At 36.4% G+C, this 22730-nt stretch overlaps 1 protein-coding gene across 6 annotated transcripts in view; it reads right to left on the bottom strand.

Annotated features, from left to right (window-relative positions):
* DGKB (diacylglycerol kinase beta) overlaps positions 1 to 22730 on the bottom strand; it is a 639375-nt gene that overhangs the window by 479409 nt on the left and 137236 nt on the right. For all 6 annotated transcript variants that reach the window (XM_024767053.1, XM_024767055.1, XM_024767059.1 and 3 more), the window contains 5 exons: positions 21475 to 21549; positions 17451 to 17570; positions 8913 to 9030; positions 6224 to 6312; positions 6025 to 6141 (listed from right to left, as the gene is read on the bottom strand). In XM_024767053.1, coding sequence (XP_024622821.1) covers positions 6025 to 6141; positions 6224 to 6312; positions 8913 to 9030; positions 17451 to 17570; positions 21475 to 21549 — 519 coding nt within the window. The remainder of the gene's footprint in view (positions 1 to 6024; positions 6142 to 6223; positions 6313 to 8912; positions 9031 to 17450; positions 17571 to 21474; positions 21550 to 22730) is intronic.

Genomic DNA, 22730 nt, shown 5'->3' with positions numbered 1-22730 from the left:
GTGTGTGTGTGTGTGTGTGTGTGTGTGTGTGTGTTTACTGGATGGAGTTGAGAAAAGAGTGAAGGCATTGCATTGAGAAGAAAGCAATGTAATCTAAGAAGTCAAAAGGGAGAAAAATAGAAAAAAAAATTTCATGAGAATTTGGAGTCAAAAAAGAAATAAATCATTTTCCTACAGAAAAATGAAGTGACCCGATTTAGAGGCACATTTGCTGGTTTATATACATTTTTTCTAACATTTTGCCATTTCAGGGTGCTGCCTTAATGCTGGCATTGGCTAAAGCATGAACCTTTCTATTTTAAAGGCATCGGAAACCTTTAAACATTATTGTTAGGAGTTATTATTTTTTTATTTTTTTGGGGTCCGTATGCTAACACATATATATGGAATCTAAAAAAACAAAAAATGGTCATGAAGAACCTAGGGGCAAGGCAGGAATAGAAATAAGGAGTTACTATTTTAAAAGAAGTAGAAGCCCTACATGATACCAAAAGTCAATAATCCATAGTCATCGTATAAGCTTTCGTTTGCGAAGCTCAAATGACATGTATCATCCTCCTATCCTGTGAGTCCTGCCTGACCGCGGGTATTTTACCGCAACCGGAGCAAATGATAACATGTTTTAAATAGAGGTTTTACATGTCAAGAAAATATGTTCATGGCAGAAATGAACAGGTATAAACAGTGTGATCTTAAGAATCAGAGAACGTAAGCAAGGGGAGGAGGAGAGAAGCAATGATGACATTCAGCCCGGCTGATTGAATTATAAAGCCCAGGGGAAATGGTTGCCTAATGGTAGAAGGTAGTTTATACTGCTCTCACTTAGGATTTTTCTGTTTTTATTTTTTAAGTGGTTAGATTTACAAAAGGAGATAAAACCCAGTTCTAAGAGCCTAACATTCTATCTACATAATGGTAAATAGTATTATATCAAGAAGCCACAGGTTCTGAATAAAAAAGGGGTGCTAAAATGGTTTTTTTATCTTTAAGCATTTGTCTACACTTACTTGTATATTTGATGCAGATTTGAGTATTACAGGATGATTTAAAAAAAAATTTAAATCATGCATTTAAAATTCACTATTTAGCAGTAAGAAGAACAGTGTTATCAGTCATGAAAGTGAATTATCGAGGACCTCCTCTAAACTCAGCACTCCATCAAGATTTAGGGTTATTAGAAGAAAAATGTGTATACTGGACCCGGAGCTGGATGAAATTGTAGTCTAACAGTGTAGATGACACTAGCATGCAGACGTGACACTGCCGGACAGCATTTCAGTCTTTCCTTTGGTGTGGAATAAAAGCCTAGAAAGTGTTTAGAAAATGGCAAACATTATTATCAAGGAAAATTTCAAGGAAAATGTGGAACTTAATTTGATTCCTGAGGTATAGTCAAAACTTGAGGTGGGTGCATTCAGGGCAGTACTAGAGTAAGCAAAATAGGGGGGAAGCATGGCTTTCCCAGAGGCCTGTCAACAGACATGCTCGGCTACAGCAGGGACTGGGCATACAGGGGACTACTATATATGTCATGTGCTTAGGTTTGGGTCGGATATTTGGAGAATTAAAAACCAGGTTGAGGTAGGAAGAGGTGAGAGCTGCATTTATTATCACAGGACTATTATAGGTTGCTGAAGGTGGCATATGATAACAAACTAGTATTTTCAGAAGATGACTCTGGAGGTGGTTTGCAGCCTGTGTTATAGGAAAAGTACCTTCTGTTAGGGAGATAAGCCAAGATTTCTGACTCTAATCTAGTTAAGAGGTGCTAAGAGCCTGCACGTGGGCTGTGAATGGTGAAGACAAAAAACTCAAATCTGAGAGAGATATTTTAAGGGGAAAACTTAAAGTCTCAGAGATAGGTTGGATATATGAAATAGAGGTGAAAGACAAGGATAAAAGAGATTGACTTCTGTTTCCAATGATTGCAAGCCTGATGTTACCATGTCTGATCGAATACAGTTGGAATAGCTGTTCTTAGTGAATATAAATAAATCAGCTTAGTCTAGGATTTAGTGATATTCGGGACCACATGGTTCTGGGTGCTTTTAGAATATGCAGGTGCTATTCTTAGACTGGGCAGCTACAGACCCTTCCAGAAGTGAGTAAGAGATGGCATGAGTAACATTCATGGAGTGCCCTCTGTGAGCCACGGGATGGGTTTTGTGCCCTCACATGACATTTTAGCTAGTTTTCACTACAATAATAATTGTCCTTCCATAAGCACTAGTAGGTATAGGGCCTTCCCTGAACACAATGACATAGATTTTTTTAAAAAATCCATTTAATTCTTACAAAAATCTTACAAAATAGGTATCATTAAGTCCATTTTACAAATTAGGAAGCTGGCCGAAACTTTTTACATATTTGGCCCAAGATTGTACAGCTACTATCTTACTGGTTGGACAGAGACATTCTCAAGAATCTGGTCAGTCTAACTTATGACTAAGTTAAAACTCAAGCCATTTCCAAAAGTCATATGTACAAAGGAAGTGATGGCATTTGGAAAACCACTGAAATGAAGCCAGGTTTCGTTATCTTTGTTTCTCTCTGCAATCTATTCCTCATGGACTCCATTCAGATAGGTCTTACTAAAGCTCAGCTTTGACGGTGCCATATCCCATCACAACTTCTGCTAGTTCTTTGCTATATTAATAGCACTTTCTGGGAAGCATTAAGACATAAGAAAGTAGATTCAGTTTGTTTAAAGGCAACCAGTAGTGTAAGTGTCAGTCAAAAGCAGATCAACTTTATACCAAAATTTTCATACAATAGTTCAGGAAGAAAGTATAGATTATACTAAATACATAAATGTTTAGAGGTAAATATCCTCTGTTTAACCTAGGCAAAAAAATCTATAAATTAATAGACATAGTCTTATAATTGCTTAACATTAAAAGCCAAAACAGCACAGAGGCTGAAGTTATTTTTAAGAAGGCTATATATATTCTTCTGGATACATGAGGACTTATATAAAAATATCAAGTCTTCTTTCATGAACCAAACACCCACAGGAACCCCAGAGATCATGGTTTACAGCAAATCAGGCTAAAGTTAGCCGGAAGCCTCGGGTCTTGGGAGAGCTTAGTAAGAGGGCAGCCACTTTTCCCTGACTCCGCCTTACACCCTTCAGTGGTCCCTGGTTAGCCTGTGTCCTGAGTAGAACTCAGGATTTAAATACATTTACAGCTTATATTGTGCTTTGCTGTAGTGACCAAAGAGTCATCTTCATGTACACTCTGATCTTTTGTTACGAATAAGATGTTAGGGACATGCTGTCTGAACTGAATTAGATATGAAATCCTTAGATTTTAAAAAGAGTTTATCCAGAGGTAGCACCTTCTTTCCTATAAAAGGAAAGGCCTAATTTCTTACAACACTAGGAACAGGATCAAGACCAAATATAAATATGTAACTGGAGAGTGCCTGGGCTAGAAATATAGATTTTGGAGTCACAGATGAGAGGAACCACTAAAATAAAAGAAAGAAAACAAGAAAAACAAAATGTAATATAAAACAAGAAAACAATTTCAAGATGCCCTGATTATCAATAAGACCATTAGCAACGGTAACTTTGAGGAGAATGATTCCCATAGAATGAAAAGGGCAGAAGATATACCTCACAGAGATTAAATGGGGGACGGAGAAGAGGAGTCAAGTAAAGAAACTTAAAATCTCCAAAAGCTTTTCTATTAGGAAAGGTAGCAATGCATAGTTTTATTTAATTTTCTTTAAATTTATTTATTTTTATTTTTGGCTGTGCTGGGTCTTTGTTGCTGCACGTGGCCTTTCTCTAGTTGTGGCGCGAAGGGGCTACTCTTCGTTGCGGTGTGTGGGCCTCTCATTGTCATGGCTACTCTTGTGGCGGAGCATGGGCTCTAGGTGCATGGGCTTCAGTAGTTGTGGTGTGCGCGTTTCAGTAGTTGTGGTGTGTGGGTTTCAGTAGTTGTGGCTCGCGGGCTCTAGAGCACAGGCTCAGTAGTTGTAGCACACAGGCTTTGTTGGTCCGTGGAATGTGGGATCTTCCCGGGCCAGGGATCAAACCCATGTCTTCTGCATTGGCAGGCAGATTCTTAACCACTGCGCCACCGGGGAAGCCCACCAATGCATATTTTTAGAGCGTTCAAACTTTAAACACATTGTTTTTTTTTCAAGAAATAAAAATAGGAGGGGCTTCCCCGGTGGCACAGTGGTTGAGAGTCTGCCTGCCGATGCAGGGGACACGGGTTCGTGCCCCAGTCCGGGAAGATCCCACATGCCGCGGAGCGCCTGGGCCTGTGAGCCATGGCCGCTGAGCCTGCGCGTCCGGAGCCTGTGCTCCGCAACGGGGGAGGCCAAAACGGTGAGAGGCCCACGTACCACAAAAATAAAAAAAAAAAAAGAAATGTATGAAGGATGGCAAAATAACTTGAAATACAACAAAGAAATAAATTCTGATATTCTCTAACTTCAGTTTATAGTAAAGATATAATTAATGAAAGATGCACTTTATGGGGAAAGTAAGAGGAACGGGCTCCTACAAGATCAGAAATAAAACCGAAATATTTTTATAGATGCTTAGCAAGAAAAAAAAAAGAAAACTAATATTTTTTAATGGCCCAAATTTTTTAAAAAATGAAATAGTTTTGGTCTTCTTAAAACTGAGAACTCAACATGTTTAAGTAATTTCTATGTGTAATTTAATCACTGTTAGACGTTTTATTACAATAACCAAACACTTCAAAAAAATAAAACTGTCTTTCATAATTGAGGAAATTTCAAATGTAAATATAATTTGACTGAGTAATAGCTGAAAATGATTGAAGAAAATGTGTTCACTTTAAAAAAAGTACTTAATTGTACTTTTGAAATGCAAGTCACAGTTTGTTTTTCTCATTATCCTGTGTGTATGTGTGTGTGTGTGTTTAAGAAAAATTTTTAAATGGCGTGTGTGTTGGGGAGGGGTGTTGAGGGGCACTACAGAGAAACGTATCTGCTTAACTGAAACAACGCTCCCTACCGTTTTATTCCCACAAAAGCAAGAATAATTTGTCCTATAACAAGATGACTCATACACTAGCTGTAAAAAGAAAACACAACCGACGGGGGGAAAAACCCAGCCCCATAAACGTTTTTGAACCAAACTGTAAAACATGGCTATTCTTAAAAATGTACATTCTAATTAATTTCCAGAAGTACAATATGAAACACTAGAGGTACCATCTAACAACTGCATTTATTCCAGAAGTTACTTGAAGCAGCTTTGACAATTAAGCAAACTAGGTAGAGTGCTAAGATTTCCTGGGAAAGACCAAGTGACCTCTCCTTTCTCGATTGTCAATACCATTAATGACTAGCGTTTACATCCGTATCTGTTATCCCTCAATTTATGATTTAAATAAAGGAGCAAGGCAACACCATGTTGTAAAGAAGGGTTAGGTGAGTTCTTAGAAGCATCAAGAACTAAAATATGGACCACCTGCATCTCTACCTCGTCATGTGGTCATTGATGATTTGCATAGATTTTTCTTGGTCTTAGTGTCCTCACTATAAAATTAATATACCACATTTGTACCACATTATTCATTGTGCTACCCTTTTTAAGCCCATAGATTCTATGATTGGAATAAATTTAGAACATATAGAATAGAAAATTTTACCAGAATAGTGTTTTCGGGCAGAGGGATAGCTGAGCTCTACCCAGTCAGTATCCCAAGCTCACTGCCCACCCACAGCCATGGTGTCTGATTACCTTCCTGGCAGCTCCTAGAACTCCATGGAGCACAGATTGAACACCTTATGACAGTATTACCTCTAAGGTTGTCACTAGCTCTAAACTTCTCGATTCTATGAGGACAAATCTGACCTTGACATTTATCCCTTTGGGAGCCACACATGGTATAAGAGGCCCCCATGAATTTATGCTAACTTGGACTTAGTCTAAAATTCAGGATGGCCTTACAGGATAGGACTCATCAGAGAACATGGGATATACCATCTTCATCTTGAGTGAATGCTAGAGATTTATCCTCCGATGTTACTCACTGTGATCTGACACCAAACACAATGCAGTCCTGTCAAGCCCTGGTAACATTTAACTGTTTTGTGGCACTTATCACACTTGGTTGGGCAGTTGCCTTCAACCCAGTAATGATGCATCACCTAGAACACAACAGAAGCACTGTGGTAAGAGGAGGCATCCATAAACACCACCCTCAAAAAGCAAGCATGGCCACACACTTACATCAGTGTTCTTCTTGGACTTTACGTAAGTCTTGATGCAAGAAGGAGGTGCTCTAGCCACGCAGCGCTCATGGACTGTGTACTTGCAAACTGAAAGGAAACATGTACGCAAATTCAGAGCTAATCCTGGTCCTGATTGCAATTTTATACAGAAAGAATGACATTAACAGAAGCTCGTTTCATAGCCACTGCTCCCTAATCAATCCAATCAGCCACATGAAGGAAAAGTCCAACTCGACTGTTTTTTACCATGGAATACAAAAGGCCAATTAGTACAGGAAATATTATGCATGTGAAGAACCAAGACTCCTCTATCATGGCAATAGCAGGAAATGCTTAATTAAATCAGGCCTCACTCAAATTTTTCACAATAATTCCCAGATGACAAACATACTAAAGACAAATTGATGACTGCCAAATGGCTTGGTGTCATTTGCTAGAAGGAAGAGATCTATATTTTACAAAGTATAGGCATGAGAGCAGCTGGCGGGCATGGGAATAAAAGCCCATGAGTTTATGCTATTTTGTCTATTGATTTATCTAAACCTTAAATGGCTGATTAGTCTATTTCTAGAGAATAGATTTCATCATATGCCAGGCCTTCAGTTAAACTTCATCCCTCATTGCCATCGTGGCACTGTTTGTCCAAAAGGAACAACCTTTGCTGGGCAGCATACTGTATATATATATATGCAAAATTTTATATGTATCTGCAAATATGTATAGAAACACATGTATAAACATATGTATCTGTGTGTATATAAAACATATAATGTATATAAAAAAACCAACACGTACACTTTATTGGCATCTTTAAATTACTTCATGGCTTGATTCTCAATATAACTCAGGGTCATATACAGATATTCTTTAATAAAACACTGGTTTCAAATTAAGAATTCTAAATGCATAAACACATAGAATAAAAATTAAGTAAAAAACAACCAAGCAGCTCTCTCAATATAACAAACAAAAATTAACCACTGCATGAAGTTAGAATGAAAATATAATATTTCTATAGTAAAACTATTCCCAGATATCCACTTCTGTGATTTCCTTTGGCAACACTGAGGAAGAAAATGCAGTTTCTCTTCTCTTCCATATTGGCAATAATGTTGAGTATTATATTTGCACAGTAATCAGTTAAGATTTGTGAGCAAGGTTCTCACTCTTATATGATATTGCCCATGTTATTTGAGAATTACCATTTTGTTTCATAAGCTCCCATCAATAGACAGTGCCATGAAAAATTATTTTCCTTAAAAATAATAAAACTGAAAACAAATTACTTCCTTTGTACATGGAGAATGTTCTGGTATACATAGCCTTTTAAATGTGGCCACTAGAAACTGCCCTCTAAAGCGGCCCGAGGTAATTTTACATAACTTTATTAAAATCCTTAAACACGTAAGAAATCATTTAAAAGTGTACCTACTATATGGTTTTTAATGTAAAATAAAACATCTGAGAGAAAGTCAACTCCCAAATATGCTACCAAAGAAGCTGTTAGCTAAAAATAATATCTGAAAATTATGTATTATATGGAAGCCAGGTAAAAAATTAGATTTAATATAAATGCACGAAAATGGGATATGTCTAATAAACTTGACAATTTCAGTAACTCCATACACTGCAGAAAAGGGCGTGGATGGACAACGTGCTGGACCAAGACAAAGTCACACTTTAGTGAGGAGGACTCAATATTCCCTCTGTTTTTTTTTTTTTTTGGCGGTACGCGGGAGACTCTCTCTCAACAGTGAGAGCACTGTTGTGGCCTCTCCCGTTGCGGAGCACAGGCTCCGGATGCACAGGCTCAGCGGCCATGGCTCACGGGCCCAGCCGCTCCGCGGCATGTGGGATCTTCCCGGACCGGGACACGAACCCGTGTCCCCTGCATCAGCAGGTGGACTCTCAACCACTGCGCCACCAGGGAAGCCCTCCCTCTGTTTTAGCAGAGGCATCAGGGAATGCAAAAGTTCCTCAGGTATACATGTTGTTTATTTAAAACTTCTTAAGTGCCTTTTATAAATTGTTACATACACTACCAAAAAGTACACCACAGAATAAAATAAATATTGTAAAGATAAGTGTACCGAAATAAAAATAATGGCCACAATTCATGAACTGGCAACACTTTGGGGTCTAATATCCATTAACCATATATTAGATTTTCTTCGTTATAGAATTAAGAATCGTGTGCCTGAGGTATAAGATGAGTGCGTGTTCCTTGTGATTTCTTAGTGTGAATGGAAACTGATAATCAGTCAATTATCTTTAAAAAACTGAAAGGAATTAGCTCATTACAGGAAGACAACGTGAATAAAGCGATAACTTAGGGAGGGAAAAAAGACAAATATGCATAAGATATAAATATGAGAGACCAATGGATATTTTCATAATACTCCCAGAAGAAATGGGAACCATGAATAAATTAAACTACAGTGGAAAGAAAATGGCTAGTGAATTGGGAAATGTCCTTATTTCTTTTCCAAGAAGAAGGTTTTCCAAAATTAAAGAAAGTTAAAACTAGAGTGATCTAAACCTTCAGAAACATACTTCAGGGAAAGATACATCATAGGTACGGGAAGGGTCAGGTGATTTCTTAACTCTGTCTACAAATAGGACTATTCCACGAAATCAATCGCTTCTCACCAGAGGTGATGACATCCGGGCAAAGCAAACATACTCACAGGAGCAGCAGAGGCCCTGCTTCCCCACGCCGATCAGCATGTTCAAGCAAAGATTGCAGTAGGCAGGTTTGTTAAAGTGCTTGAGTCGCCACACGTGCTGTCCGTCATCCTTCACATTCTGCATGGGACGCAAGAGAAGAAGATTTCACTTAATGAAGTAAACAGTGGAATATGTAAGTGCCAATAAAATTCAGAGCTGGACTGAAGCATTTGAAGACAATCTGTTATTTCATCTCTGACTTTCTCCAAGATTGCCACAGAGTCTAGAAAACCACATGTGCTCTAGTGGAATGAGATCCTGCTAACAAATATCGGATGCTATAGCAACCCACAAATTCTTGCCTAATATCAACAGTTCAACAGCAGGTCCCAACCATCATAACCGTCCGCCAAACTGAGCACTCCTCAGAACAGAGGCGTGTTTGCCTCACCTCTGTATACTTTACTCCTAGCACAACTCCATAAACAAATCAGTGAATAAAGGAAGAGAAAATACTCTTGAGTGGAAGATTCTGAGAGATGAAAACCTTGACAGAATATGTTAACCCTTGCTTAATGGTAGGAATAGGCAAATTTCATGATGGTGGTTAGCTCTTATAAGGAGGTAGAAGGGTGGGATGGGATGGGAAAGAATGACACTTAAAAGTAAGTTATTCATGATATTCTAAGGCTTCAGTTGGGGGATTCCTTACATGTTATAATTGACACTAATATATTTTTGTATGTCTCAAATAGAAAATTTAAAAACATAAACTTTTATGAGGCTCTAATTACATTATTATTTTACTTCACTTTTACAAAATATGAATGATTTTAATCTCATGGAAAGATGGCAAAAATATTACAACTATATTACTGTATTTACTTATAACAGTCTCTACCATTATTTGCCACAATAAAACCTTGAGTTCAATGAATTCACATTTTAGCAAAACGACTGTAATTATTATTTATTCTTCTAAGTAAAACTCTATATAATATTATAATAGCTATTCTCTATTAGATACATTAGATACACTGAAGTAAAATGAAATAATATGATGCTTAAGATTCCTTACAAGGAGGTGAAGATATTAAATGAAGTTTTATACATCATTACTTTTATTACCATCATTTTCTGTATTAACATGTAGTCCTTGTACATCATGTACCAAACTATATCAAACTCAGATTAATTTTAGACATCATTTATTGGTATTCTATAGAAACCACTGCAGGTCATGGTTTTTTAGGTTAGTCAAGTTGCCATACTTCTTTTTTTTTTTTTTTTTTTTTTTTTTGCAGTACGCGGGCCTCTCACTGTTGTGGCCTCTCCCGTTGCGGAACACAGACTCCGGACGCGCAGGCTCAGCGGCCATGGCTCACGGGCCCAGCCGCTCCGCGGCACGTGGGATCTTCCCAGACCGGGGCACGAACCCGCGTCCTCTGCATCAGCAGGCGGACTCTCAACCACTGCGCCACCAGGGAAGCCCGCCATACTTCTTAAAACACGTTGAGCTAATATTTTTTTGAGCACCTATTATGTGCTGGGGCACTAATACAAATTCTGTGGTAGTGAGACAGTATAAACATGCCCACATCATTTTGTTTCTCTGGATAATAAAATATTAATAATAATGCTTCCTAACTACTTTTTCCTATTCCCTATCAAGAGATAAACCACCAGATTTGAAGTACCCAATTGAATCCACAGTAACTAATTCCTACCTTAGAACCAGAAATGTCAAATTTGCATCATAATATAAAACATTAATGAAAATGCTTTCTGGGAGGTAATTCTCCATGGGTCTCTTGGATTTCTGCACATTTTGTAAGCAGAAGAACTGTCCTTTTCTCCAAGTTATCTTTTCAAAGTTGTTTGAATAACATACAGCCTTGCACAACAGAGATGTGCAGAGGGCAGGTTTCCTTACTGTCCGGTGTAATAAAGATAATTTCTCCCTTCTAAGCAAAGGTTTAGCAAATTTGTTTACTGTGTATTATAAAAGATTTAGTTTCCCCAAGCCAGGGGTTCTGAGCTCTGATGCTGTGCAAGGCAATTACTTGGACCTCTCTCCATCACCCCTAAGAGACTTTATGGGCCAGGAGAACTAGCTCAGATGTGAAGCTCCTATTGCCTCTTTGCTGTGAGTAAACAAGTTTTTGCTTCTGACCCAGGTGCTCATATCCTCTGCCAGCACCCATGGAACTGTGGCAAGCTCACTTGTTTACTTGCAAGTAGGGTAACTCTCAGACCCTTCATGGTTCTTGACAATGCTCAGCCTCATTTTCCTGACAAAGAACTAACAAGTTCTCAGCAAAAGCACTTCTGCAGAAGGTGCCATCAGAAGACAATGGTGTTTCAGGTTTTTTTCCCAAAGCTTAAGAAATAGATTTTATAGTAATTTCTGAATCCAGTCCTGGTCTGCTCAAGTCATATGATTTCTAGTATCTTTATTATGTGAATGGAATGCTTTATATATTTGTTTAATTTTGCTATAGCTTCCAAACTATCTATGTTTTAAAATTTCTATTCCTTCAAATAAGAGTAAGATACCCTGATGTTAAAAGTTAAAGAGGTTAATTTTTTTCAAACATATTGATAGTTAGCATTAAGTATTAGCTTAAATAATTAGATTAATGCTTAAAAAGACATTTTTAAGTGAAAAGGAGAAAAGAAAATTTAATTTTCGTATGTATTACTGTTCTCATAAGCCTTGTCATTTTATTTTTAAATGAGTGTCCATTACATGTGAATAAGCCTTCTCTTGTTGAAGAGCACATATGGACTAAGTTAGCTGGCATTTTCCTTATCAAAAAATAAACAAGTCTGAACGTGGGTGTTCTGTCAATCAGAACACTTAGCCATGTTACAGGCTGCCACTGATGCACAAATCCATTACCCCGACATAAAATGCTCTACCAAAAAACAAATTAAATCACTTTATAGCTCTTAGCCGGATACATTGCCAGAATATTCAGAGGATGAAATATGTATGTGACTTCAAGAGAAGAAATTGAAACCAGGAGCCAACTACTTCTAAGCAGCGCAAATTAAACGCCAACGCTATGTATTTTCATGTCTTGTCTTGTTTGTCTTATTTAGATGGTAAACTTACTGGGGAAGGGGGAGACTCTGTCCCTTACTATATTCTATCAGCCAGTAGAGCATATGCCTCTTAGTACTTCCACTGCAAATAAATATTTATTGTCATAGAGAGGAATTCATTTTTATAAAAAAGCAATGAAGAGGGAATCTGGAAGGCTTGATTCCTGGCCTCTGATGAAAATGTGGATAAGCCATTTCACCTTTCTCATTTTCCTCTCTAATAAAATGAAAGTAACCACTTTCCTCACCCAGGCCATGGTGTGAGGTTTCATTATACAATACCTGTGAAGTCAATTTAGCTCCTCAGAAGACTGGTGTTATATAAACAGCAAATATCATTACCATCATTGGGTTGAGTTGTATAACATCCCAGTGTTTCAGCCAAAAGATTTGAGAAGGATGTTGGTAGGTTTATGATACTTTATTTCATAAAAGTGTGTTCTACTGGTTTTTTCATTACCAGACATTACTCTTAATAAAAATTTATTCCTGATATTTAGTAAACACTGTATTTTATAATGAAGCAGTTCAGTTCTGTGCATGTGTCAGAGAAACGTTTAATGAAACACAGGCAAATTAACACAGAGAGAGGGAGTGCCAGGGTCTTCCTCGCCTTCTAATCCCTTGTAAGTCACAAGGAGGCTTTGAAGGGACGAATGCTTTCTGGAAAATATTGAAAACTATTTCATTATCTTAGTGATTTCTGAAGTATTAGTTTTTTCTGTAAATACCTCAAAGATTGCAGACAGTGTTCAAGTGAACTAGGGCTGTTATAAATAATATCATTTTTTTCGAAGGACCTCAAGGAGAAATTTCACTGATGTCACAGCCAAAATGCTCCCATCCCCCTGCCTAGCCAGGTCCCTGTTCCAACTGACCTCACTTATGACACATAGAAGAGCTAAGGTCGCACATGGATTCCAACTCAAGAAATAATAAGTGCCATTAAATTACCTTACTTTTCTGTTCAAGGTCTCCCCCAAATTATAATGATATGAAAGAAACTGTTCTTTTAGACAAAAAGATGAACTATATCAAGCCTGAGAAAAGAGAATGCAGAAAGAAGTTTTAAAATTCTGAGTGGAGCTGCAATCAACTGCCCATCTCCAGATCCCACTTTCTGAAGTCAGGCTCAGACCCTTATAGTCTTAAGGTTCAAATGCCATTTCAACTCTCAGTAGCATCATGCGGTTATTCTCCTTGAATGACCCAGTGTGGAATCTCAAGAATTGTTGCATTTATCCAGCTTCATAACTCCTTTCCAGATTGTGCAAACAGCAGAACAACATCTTAATCAAATAAAATTTTAAAAAATAGAGTGTGAAACATTAGTTTTCCAAATATAGCTTAGTCTATTAAGAATACATCATCTCCTGCTTTCCCTCATACTCATCAAGGGACACATTTCATCAGAAATCAGGAAGCAAACCAAAGAATTACTTCTACTTTATCGAATCAGGCAAAAAACTGTATCCTAAAACATTTCAATCAATGGCAAAGTTTAAACTATATATAGGGATTAAAGACCAGGACTCTGAGAACATATAGTGAAATCAACATACATAACCTTTCAAAAATCATACAGGCCAGACTTGGGCCCAACAATCCAACACTAAGAAGTGAAGGTATCCTTATTTTAAGCCAGGCTCCTATTTAAATGTGTATTCCTGTTTTTATGATAATATGAATTCAGGAATTTTCCTTGGAAAACCTAATAATGATCCAAGATTCCAGATTTCAGGAATTGGAGCATTACTAATTATCCTGTTCATCGAGGAAAACAAATGTTTGAACTGAGAGAATATCAGAAAAGGAAAGTGATATTCCTGACTAATTTCTTTTTACATGTCCATTTTTCTTTTTACATGTACATTTCTTTTTACATGTAATTTTTTTTTACATGTAATTTCTTTTTACATGTACATTTCTTTTTACACTTTTTACTGGCAAAAAAGTGACCTAGTTAGTTAATAATCAAGCCAGGGTGAAGGCCAATTTGATAACGTTCACTGCCACTCTACTATCTCTTCATTAGTCCTTATGTCTTGCTGGGGTGGTCTAATTGAGCTAAACTGAAAAAAAAAAAAATCAGATTTCTCTTTCCAAGATAATTTTAAAAGTTAACACTCATTCTGCTTGTATGACAGATTAATGATAGAATAACTTGGGAGTCAGCAAAACTATGGCCCTTGGGTCAAATATGGCCAGCAAGCTATTTTGTAAATAAAGTTTTATTGAAACACAGCCCTGCTGTCATTTAGGTGGTGTCTGTGGTGGCTTTTGCACTGTAGTGGCAGAGTCTAGCAGTTGCAACAGAGACCTTATGACCCACAAAGCCTAAACTATTAACTATCTGTCCTTTTACAGGCAAAGTTTGCCAATCACTAGAGCAGAGTTTATTGCTAGATACAGTTATTTAAAGCATAAAATTTTCATTGTAATCAAAATCACATATGCCACCCAAACACTCGATTTTACTTCAGATGTAAGAGACTATACCATTTCATACTGGGTCTCATGAAGTGTGAAGGACTTCTTGTAAGAGAAAGGAAATGACTTCTACTCCCTAGCATTTGATAAAGAATTAGGTTCTGATAAACTACAATTCTGATCCTAGCACCACAATGGGTATTAGGTAAAATAGAGTACTTTAAAAAATTCTGTTGATGGAGAAAAATGAACTACAATAAAATCACAACTGCTCTACCTTACATTTCACGTGAGGACTGCTCTCCCAGGGCAATATTCTTATCTGGGTAATTGGGCTAATACACCACGGTCACTTTCAAATACACTGTGGTATTTAACATGCACTATCAATTAGCATCTACTCCCTGAGCTCATAATTGACAATAGACAAGAATATATAGGACAACATAACAAGACAGGCCTCACAATAAATGGCTGAATTCAACCTAAAGCTTCTAGATTTCCAATCTCATAAGCAAAAGTGGGGGGCGAAGTAGGAGGGAATGACACCATGAATCAAATTCTCTACAGGTAATAACAAAACACATTTACTGCCTACAGAAAAGGAAATAAATCTCAGTTACTAAAAAAGGCCCTCATCACTCAGTTGTCATTGTGTCATTACCGGTTTGTAAAACACTTACCATGCCTGGGAATTAAAAAGCTGTTTTTAACAAATAGATGCTCTGATTTGTGATCATAATTACATAGATTTTCCATTTTATTAAAAGCCAATTTTAAAAACATTATTGACTTATTCTTTTTTGAAGAAGTGAAAAAATACTCTCAGAATTGTTCTTCACAGGGGAACCATCCAACCTCATATTCAAGTTGATCTACAAATGTTAAATAATGTAGCCCTGCCATCTAGTGGCCATCACTGGGAACACAACTTTGGAACACAGCTTGGGTTTCTTTGAAACCCTGAATCGATTTCTCCTATTAGCTCCAAAAAAAAAATCTTTTAACGAAAAACATAAAATATAAATCTAAGAATATGAATATAAAGTAAATTATGTATCATTAACCTGATGGACATTAATGGCAAAGAATTGTCATTCCGTTGAAATAAAGTTACTGCTACACTAGAAACTGATGAGGTACATTGTATTTGTTTAAAATATTTTTAGTTAAATCCACATAGATTTGTGGACTATATTTACCAATGCTATTTTCATAATTTCACAAATATATGTATTTATGAATAAAACTAAGGAATTTCTAAGTAATATTTTCCAAAACAAAACATTATTTCAAAATCTTTCTGTGATATTAAAAATATAGATGACTATATCTCCATTTCTGTACTTTCCTGTCCAACTCTCAACTACCAAATGATTTACTTACTTCTTTCATTCTCTCATACAAGAATTTCCATAAATATTTAGAATAAAAACATTTTATCTTTAAAAATATAAAATTCCCTTTGGGAACCATTATCAATAGAATTTCTTGAATAGTCATTTGCCAACTATTTTTCAGTATAGAATATACACCAAACCTTACAAAGTTAACATTTAGTCAGTTTTCTTTCTGTTTTCTCCCAACAGTCTGATTTACATATGCTTTTGACAGAAGGTATATCAAACAATAAACACATATTTATGATACAGAGATATATAGTAAGTTATTACAAAAGATACTAGGTTATGTATAGTATAAGAACATCAGATACAGGAAGTATTGCTTCATTAATTTGTAAAAAGTAGAAATATGTATCTATTAACAATAAGGTCTATATTAGTTTTGTTTTAATAAATTATTTACTTTAAGGGTAATTTCCTATTTATCATCTATTAGTAATTTTTCTTTTCCTGCCTCTGACCATGTCTAAAATCCCATGGGCCTCATGAAGGCTAAGATTAACCTGAATGTAAACGAATTTGAAGGTGAACTGGAGACAAATTCTACCATCTGAAACCCATTTATATATTCCCAAACCCCTATGTAAATATGTACAAACCTATTTTTATATACTCTCACATGTTTTACAAACACAGACTGCAAGATCTCTTGAGAACTGTCTTTAAAAAAAAATTGGTGTCTTGAGTAACTGTGGTATATAGTCTTGAATCTGAAAAATCATTATTGCTGGTAACGGGAAGCATGAAAAATGTGGAGGTCAGCAGCAAAGTGGTGGACATTACATTCTTGCATCTCAAAACTCTAAATATTCTATGTGTTAGGGTGCTCTCCATCAGTAATACTCTTTGAATCTAAGTATAAATTTTACTATACTCATGTTATAGTTAATTCTTATTTATTAAGCTAAGTATAAAAATCTAGCGTTGACTCATTGGATTTTTAAATTAATTATTACTAAAATTCACACTAAGCCGGGGCAGCAAGATTTGGACTCAAAGTCACTATCATATCACATTCTGATCTTATATTGATCTACTTTATTCCCCAAACCACCAGTTTTAATTATCACTGGAGGCAATGATATAAGAAGATTTCGACAGGCTTAGAAGGAAGAACTTTGACAGACTGTTGATATGTAAGGAAAACATTTACACACACACACGCACACGCACACGCACACGCACACACACACACAAGCATATATACTCAACCACCTCTATATATAATTGGCTCCCCCAAGTATGGGTTTGGTTATTAATAAAATAGATCTTCATGGGGAGGGGGAGCACAGAATGCAATAATACTGGGATGTTTCTTCCATTAGATAAAATAAGGTCAATGTTTTCTTTTAACAAGATTGCACTTTAAATAGTGGGAAAAAAGAGAGAGATTATGTATTAAATAATACGGTAATACCTAAAAAGAATTAATATATTCGTGGCAAGTATTACTATACAAGGAGTTATTGTCAACTTGTACTGTGACATACGTATTAGAAGCAGGCACTCACTATATACTTAATGGTAGAAAATAGCCAGATGAATTTATAATCAAAATGTATAAAAGAGAACCCCACTGACTTACCACCAGGCCACCCCCTCTCTGTAAATGCTTACATTTTCTAAGCCCAGGAGCACAAGAAGTGGAATTGTTGTCATGCCTCCTTGAATCCATTCCTCCAGAGAGACTGTTCCATCATGATCATAGTCAATTTCTTCCATCATTTCATGAAGGATCTGGAGAAGAGGAGATGAGGAAAAACTTGAAATAAATCAATAAAATAAATTTCATATGACACAACAAAGTATTGCACTGAATTGGTTATAATAAACTGTGACTAGCAGCTAAGTAGAGAGTTGAGGTAAATATCTAAATAACTCGGTACCATGTTAATCCTATTATTGAGCATATAGTAGCTTTGCTATGATTTCAAAAACCTGACTACTTACACTGATCAGCTTTTATAAATAAACGCTTAACTTATTAATATTTTGTCACTGGATGGTACAGCTTAGACAAGAAGGTATCTCTAAGCATGAAAGTGATCTTTAATTGCTTTCTCTAGATTACCTTAAAAAATTCAAATATATGCCAGACAATGACAGACCAAATTAACTTCACGGCAAAGAGCTGAAATAATTCTTCGCTAAGTGGTGTGGGGCGGAGGAATTAAGTTGCTTTTAACTGCCTATCAGAACTTAATGGAGCCAAGAAGATAAACAATCAAATAATTTTTTGATTCGATTTCTTTTCTAAGGAAGACTTGCACAGAGTGTCCTAAAGTGTTCTCCGTAGTGTCTGTCTGTAATGTATTTATCTCTCAGCTGCATAGCGCTAATATTAGCTGTTAATTCGAAGGGTTGTTGTGAGGTCAAAGGCGCTAATACATTATAAGTATCTTTGAAGAGTATCTAGCATATATAGTAAGTGTAATATAGGTGTTGTTAGTGTTATATTAGCAGAAATTATATTTGCTAATATATATTACCCAAACATATTACCCCTGGCTGCTGGGAAGGCAAAGTACCTCCCATCTAATGGCACCAAAGTGGCAAACATGGTAGAAGGCAGTGAAGGAAGTAACTCACCACATTTATCTAATATGGAGCTTTTAATCAACTTGAAAAAAGAAAGAAGTACAGAGAGCATTAGAAGAAAAATTTGAAAAGGTGCAATAAATGGAATAACTTGATATGTGGACAGAAGTATTATTTGCCTCAACAGCCCTGAACTTAGTGGATTGGTGTCTTTCCTCAGCAAGTTTTTGAAAATCAGATTATTTTCCTTCATTGAAACAAACTTATCTATAGGTAGCAGAAAGAGACTCTTCAGAACAAAGTGATGTTGAAATAATTATTTCATCACACTCAAAATGAAAGACAAGGGAAATCATTTAGAATTGGGCAAAATGGCATAAGGTCTCATTACAAGGCCCTCCCCCTTGAAGACACTCTGATGAACCAGCAGAAATGAACAGATGAGGAGAGAAGTAAAACACAGAGAGTGCTTGTTTCAGAGGGCTGATACTTTCATACTGTACTTAATAAATCTAATGGTAGAACCTGGGTTAGTTTTTAAAAACTCCCTTTGAGGGCATCTCAGTCTACCCTGAGCCATTAACCTGAAATGTACAATTCTCTTTAGTTATTATGCAAACTTACCAGGAGTCAGACAACGTGTACAAATGTACACATGTGTTTAAAATGGGGAGAGCTGCTGAATCATCAGGCAGGATGAGGCAGTTACTATGACAGCAAACAGCCGTCTTTTATCTTTACTCTTTATACTGTCCACAGAAAGGGCAGACTTGTCAGTATGTGTCACAAATGACTAATAATGCTATATAGCTTTTTATTTGTATTTTCCAGTAGGTATTTGTCCTAATTAGACTGCCCAACCACTAACTGTTCCTTCTTTAGAGCATCCAGATCCCTCTTTTCTCAAACCCCCCACCGCCAAATATGGTGATGTGGTGGTGCCTCCTTCTGCTTTCAAAGCTGATTGAAAAAGACCCCCTTCCCTCTGTTACTCCAGTGAGGACAAGAGCCTTGATTGATAGGTGAATTATATTCACATGAACATAAAAGTGCATGTATCTTTTACATTTACAATGTTGTATTTTACATTAACATAACCAGAAAAGGCAGCAGAACTTATGAGTCCTTTGATTTCAGTGAAAATAGTATTAAGGTGAATCAAACGGTAGTCTTAGAATTAAATACGTTACCATCTACTTTATTATTCCATACGCATACTGCAATTTTGTTAATGATACCCGCCACTCATCATGTGCACAGCATGTGTGTTTCCATGCTCAAAAATAAAAAAAGGAAAAAGAAAAATCAGCTGAGTTAAAACTTGGAAAACCCTAATCCCAGTAAGAAAGGTGCTCTCCCTTTCCATGACATTGCATTGACTTTGTTGTACTTTAACCGCATTAGTTTGCAAAGCAAGGGAAAAGCTATCAGACCGCTCCTATCACATAATCATGCCATTACCGTGCTGTTGACTGCACAAATGTGAATTTATGTGGTTAAATAGGCTCTTTGAATTCATACAAAATGTAAACCATTTACATAAAATTGATTTCTATTTACTTAATTAATGTACAATATGCTAAACTTAGTTGGTTTCAAAGAGAAACTAAAATCAATAATAATATTCTCCCCCAAATATTCCTGTGGCCAAAGTAAAAGTTGCGAATCATGTTTGTTTTAATACACATTTGAATGATGTTGTAGCTTTGGTATAAATCTACTGAAAATAAGAGGTTTTTAATGCTCTTATAGGCATTGTTAGATACTATTTCTTGAAACAATTTGATTAAAGTTTCCTAGCTCAATCTTTAACTAGCTGCAGAGTTTTGGGCAAGTAACTAACATTTTGGGGCCTCCCAGCAAGCCCACTCCTGGGCATATATCCAGACAAAACTATAACTCGAAAAGATATATGCACCCCTATGTTCAGAGCAGCACTATTTACAATAGCCAGGACATGGAAGTGACCTAAGTGTCCACCAACAGATGAATGGATAAAGAAGATGTGGTACATATATACAATGGAATATTACTCAGACAAAAAAAAGAATGAAATAATGCCACTGGAGCAACATGGATGGAGCTAGAGATTATAATACTAAGCGAAGTAAGCCTGACAAAGAGATAAATACCAAATGATATCACTTATATGTGGAATCTAAAATATGACACAAATGAACTTAACTACAAAACAGAAACAGACTCACAGACATAGAGAACAGACTTGTGGCTGTCAAGGGGGAGGTGTGTGGGGAGGGATGGATATATATATATATATAAAACTGAATCACTTTGCTGTACAGTAGAAATTAATACAACATTGTAAAGCAACTATACTTTAATAAAATAAACGAAGAAAAATTGGGGGTCTCAATTTCCTCATCTGTAAAATGAATAAAATAGTAGTATCTACCTTGTAGAGTTATGAGCCTTAAATAACACATATGCAAAGATAAGAGTGCACTGTGCATAGTAAACCATCATTAGTGTCTTCTTAATCGCCTTCATCCTCTTTTAGATGGAATATTTTAGCTATTTCCATATAAGGAAAATCATGGCGATCATAATAAACATGTCAGTTCTGACTTTCTTGTGGCATGGTATGACCTTAGCAGTGTCATCAGCAGCTTCTGTTCACCTACACCTCTATTAGACTACCATGCAAATTAATTTCCATGAGGAAGAAAAGCAAGAGTTATTATCACTAAGGGCTTCAGAAAACCACATATACTTCTTCTTGTTCAGAATCCACTTCAGCTATTGATTAGAAATAGTAACTTAGAGTTATCAAAAGACATATACACACTATTATATATAAAATAGAAAACTAATAAGGACCTACTGTATAGCACAGGGAACTCTACTCAGTACTCTGTAATGACCTACATGGGAAAAGAATCTAACAAAGAGTGGATACATGTATACGTATAACTGATGCGCTTTGCTGTACACCTGAAACTAACACAACATTGTAAATCAACTATACTCCAATAAAAAAGTTTTAAAAAATCAAATGCCAGTAATATATTAGGATTGCAAAAAAGATGAAAGAGAAAGGGGTCTTCTAGAATGTAGCCAACAGTTAAATCATTCCTATACCTACTGGATTAAGTTCAGTGACGTCCCATTCAAGGTACTCTGCCACATGCATCATCTGACTGATGATATTTTCTAGTTCCTGGAGGAGAGGGAAGGGAAGGGGAGGGAGGGAAGGAAGGAGAGGGAAAATGAATACAAGGTCTTAGTAAGTTCTTCAACTTTGACTTACAGGAATTGATTTGTTCAACATGTAGCTCAAAAACTAAAGGAGTGAGATGATTAATTTTATATAAAAAGTAAATATATACCTCTGCATTTTAAAGGCCTACTTAACTATACATAAAAGAAGAGCCTAAATATACATTCCTTTGTACTTTGTCTAGAAACCTTCACCAGGAGAGGGCACAACTATACAAAGAAAGGTTTTCTTCCAGGAGAAGATTTTTAAGAAAATTTTTGTTTGGAAAGCAGCATCTGATGAAAGTAGGAGCCTGCATATTTTCACAAAAAGCTGTGATTTTTAAGTACTGAGTATCCTGACCCCACAGCTTGAAAACAGGTGTGGAAGGGTGGGAGGAAGGGTTTGAGGGCAGCTGAGAGTTTTATTTTTATTCTGATACACTGAGAACGTATACTGATGGTTCTAGCCATTTACTGGTAAAATTTGCTCTGCTAGAGGTGTGTTCAGGTTAAGGTTTGGAGGCTAAGTGCATGCAGAGTTTATTTTATGAGGGGATAGAATTTTAGTCTGAATTTTCACATTCTTCTGCTCAACGTCAACTCTTTGAAGAACTGCTGGTTAATATATATGCCTTGGCTAAATAAATTATAACATTTTTTCATACCGATTTATTTAATGTTTTAATTTTTCTGTATCTTCAGAAAAGATTAAACATACTTTGTGAATGCTAATAATTTTAAGGGTAGTCTGTCCATGACAATTAAAAGCGGTATTTCATAGTATGATAATTTAAAATATAAGAAGTATAAAGAATAAGGCTTGAAAGTATATTAATAAAATTTATTCTTCTAAAACCTCTGATCTAATGTACGTGCTTAATATGCATAAAATGAAGAAGAAAATATAGTAAAAGAGGGTTTTTTTTGGGGGGGGATTCATGGATCCCTCTGAGAAGCTGATGAAAGCTACACTCTCTCTCTCCAAAAAAATATATACGGGGGCTTCCCTGGTGGCGCAGTGGTTGAGAGTCTGCCTGCCGATGCAGGGGACACGGGTTCGTGCCCCGGTCCGGGAAGATCCCACATGCCGCGGGGCGGCTGGGCCCGTGAGCCATGGCCGCTGAGCCTCTGCACAGTGAG

The sequence above is a fragment of the Neophocaena asiaeorientalis genome, unplaced genomic scaffold, assembly GCF_003031525.2.
Source record: "Neophocaena asiaeorientalis asiaeorientalis breed wild unplaced genomic scaffold, Neophocaena_asiaeorientalis_V1.1 scaffold70, whole genome shotgun sequence".
Lineage (NCBI taxonomy): Eukaryota > Metazoa > Chordata > Mammalia > Artiodactyla > Phocoenidae > Neophocaena > Neophocaena asiaeorientalis.
This window is presented reverse-complemented; position numbering and strand designations above follow the sequence as displayed.